General features: G+C 37.8%; 1 protein-coding gene across 1 annotated transcript in view; it reads left to right on the top strand.

Annotated features, from left to right (window-relative positions):
• Positions 1-2500, top strand: part of baiap2b (BAR/IMD domain containing adaptor protein 2b) — a gene marked incomplete at its 5' end in the record, with an annotated part of 107952 nt that overhangs the window by 28144 nt on the left and 77308 nt on the right. The window contains one exon of the mRNA XM_080049085.1: positions 2227-2302. Within this exon, the coding sequence (XP_079905211.1) occupies positions 2227-2302 (76 nt within the window). The remainder of the gene's footprint in view (positions 1-2226; positions 2303-2500) is intronic.

Below are 2500 nucleotides of genomic sequence, written 5' to 3' on the forward strand. Positions count from 1 at the left end.
GTTCCTCGTAGCAACAAAAAGGACACGTCTCTCACCAACCAAGACTGTACCATCCTCTACCCTTTACCTTATGCTCAGACTGTTTTCAAAAAGCCCTTCTAACGTCCTACTCGTACTAAAATCCCTACTAAAATGTTGTTAATACGCAGCCTAGGCTCTGTAAAAGGGCATGTTGCTAGCTATGGTGGGCCCCTTTGTTTACATACCAGTTTACAAAGTTTAGGGCTGTGTATTAACACTAGAATTTTGTTTAAGCGCACACACACAGTACAGACAGGTAGCGGATCATGAGGAGATATTCACTGATTTTGACCAAACGTGATTTTGACAACAAGCGTTCTCCAGAATCACTGACTAGACCTTTTTTAAAATAAACTGAATTGAATTGAATGTTCTTGAGATTTGATGATAGCCTGGCTAGATAGATACAGCTCTGGGAAATAATTAAGAGACCAGTCCAAATGTTCAGTGTCTCTCGTTTTACTATTTAAAGGCATTCGTTAGAGTAGAATGAACATTTTGGTTTTATAATATAAACTACTGACAACATTTCTACCAAATTCACAATAACGATATCGTCATTTAGAGCATTTCCATTAAGTAATGTAGAGATGAAGATTGAAGAAAAATCCAGACTGGTCTCTTCATTTTTTCCGGGGCTGTATCACCATAGTTATATAAGAACATGTTTTATTTGTTTTGTGGGTGAACTGAATCCCCCCCCCCCCCCCCCCCCTCCTTTAGTATAAAAAGCAATTAGCAGAAGCAGTGGGCCACAGTTCAGAGAGTGTTAGAGACACACACACACACACACACACACACACACACACACACACACACACACACACACACACACACACACACACACACACACACACACACACACACTGTGTTGTGTCCAGGTCTACTGCTGAGTTCAGGAGTCTGCGGCCAAAACCCGATTTTATTTTAATAATAACAGCAGGGGAGGTGAGAAGAAAAGGCCACACACACACACACACACACACACACACACACACACACACACACACACACACACACACACACACACACACACACACACACACACACACACACACACACACACACACCTAACTATCTCTCTCCTAGTATTGCTCAGTTGACTGTGCCCTAGTAAAGCTTGGTGCTCTATCATTCTCGCTCATATCAGCGATTGTATTTTTGCCTTCTTAACTGGACATCTTCAGGCACGCACCGTCAGTATTTCCTCTTTTAAATCTCTTATTAAAGCTATAGTGCGTGACTTCTGACACCCCTCCTTCGGCGATCACGCATTGGATTTTATACCTTATGCTGTACGTCCAGGTTTTTTTTTCTTAGCAGTAGAATCAACAACTGAAACATTTCTTGGGCTCTTCTTTGGGATTTTTCTGAGCTCCTGCACCAGTGTCAGGGGTGGGGTATGGGGGGGAGGGGGACACCAGTTTGTAAACACTGCCATACTGAGAAATACAGAGAGAGTTTTGTGGAGCTGATAATAGGCTTAATCAACTTTGTATCAACTCGTTTTGGCGATGGCTTGGATCTAACCGACATACAGTTTTATGAGAAAGTTTCGCACTATAGCTTTAAGACTCACTTTTTATCGTGTGGCATTTTAATAACCGTTGGCTTTGCTGGACTATTTTAAATTTGTTTTATCGTTGTAATGGACCCTATTCGTGTGTTTTATAATGATTTTACTATTTATGTTAACTACTCATACTAAACATTGTTGGGACATAATTTTTTGGCATTTTTATCACTTGTAATATTGTTTTGAAAGGTATATGCTGTATAAAATAAGTTTAATGTTATAAAAATTATTATTTTACTAACTAAATGTGCTGTTATTTCACCTAAGTTTCCAGTTTAATTTGGATTTTTATATTGATTTTACTATTTGTAAAACATTTTTCAGATTTATTTATTTTTTTTTACGTTTTTTTGTATTTTATTTTCAGTTGTAATTTCGTTTTGAACTGTATATGCTGTATAAATAAAGCTAAATATTCTAAAAATTATTATTTTACTGACCAAATTTGCTGTTTTTTCACCTAAGTTTCCAGTTTGATTTGGATTTTAAAATAGATTTTACTATTTGTAAAAAAAAAAAAAAAAAATTAACGTTTTTTTGTCTTTTATTTTCACCTTTAATTTTATTTTGAAATACTAATAATTATTATTTACTGACTAAATTTGCTGTTTTTTCACCTATTCTTCTAGTCGATCATGGAGCAGTTCAACCCGTGTTTGCGGAACTTCATAGCGATGGGGAAAAGCTATGAGAAGGCGCTAACGAGTGAGTACAACCAACATGCATTTATCTGTCTGTCTGTGTGTGTGTCTGTCTGTCTGTCTGTCTGTCTGTCTGTCTGTGTGCCTGTCTGTGTGTCTCTCTGTCTGTCTGTGTGTCTGTCTGTCTGTCTCTTTGTCTGTCTGTGTCTTCCTTTCCCTCTCATTCCTACTGTCTGTCCATTCAACCAGGCAACAGGGCAAA

Source organism: Ammodytes marinus (genome assembly GCF_949987685.1).
Source record: "Ammodytes marinus genome assembly, chromosome: 20".
Classification (NCBI taxonomy): domain Eukaryota; kingdom Metazoa; phylum Chordata; class Actinopteri; order Uranoscopiformes; family Ammodytidae; genus Ammodytes; species Ammodytes marinus.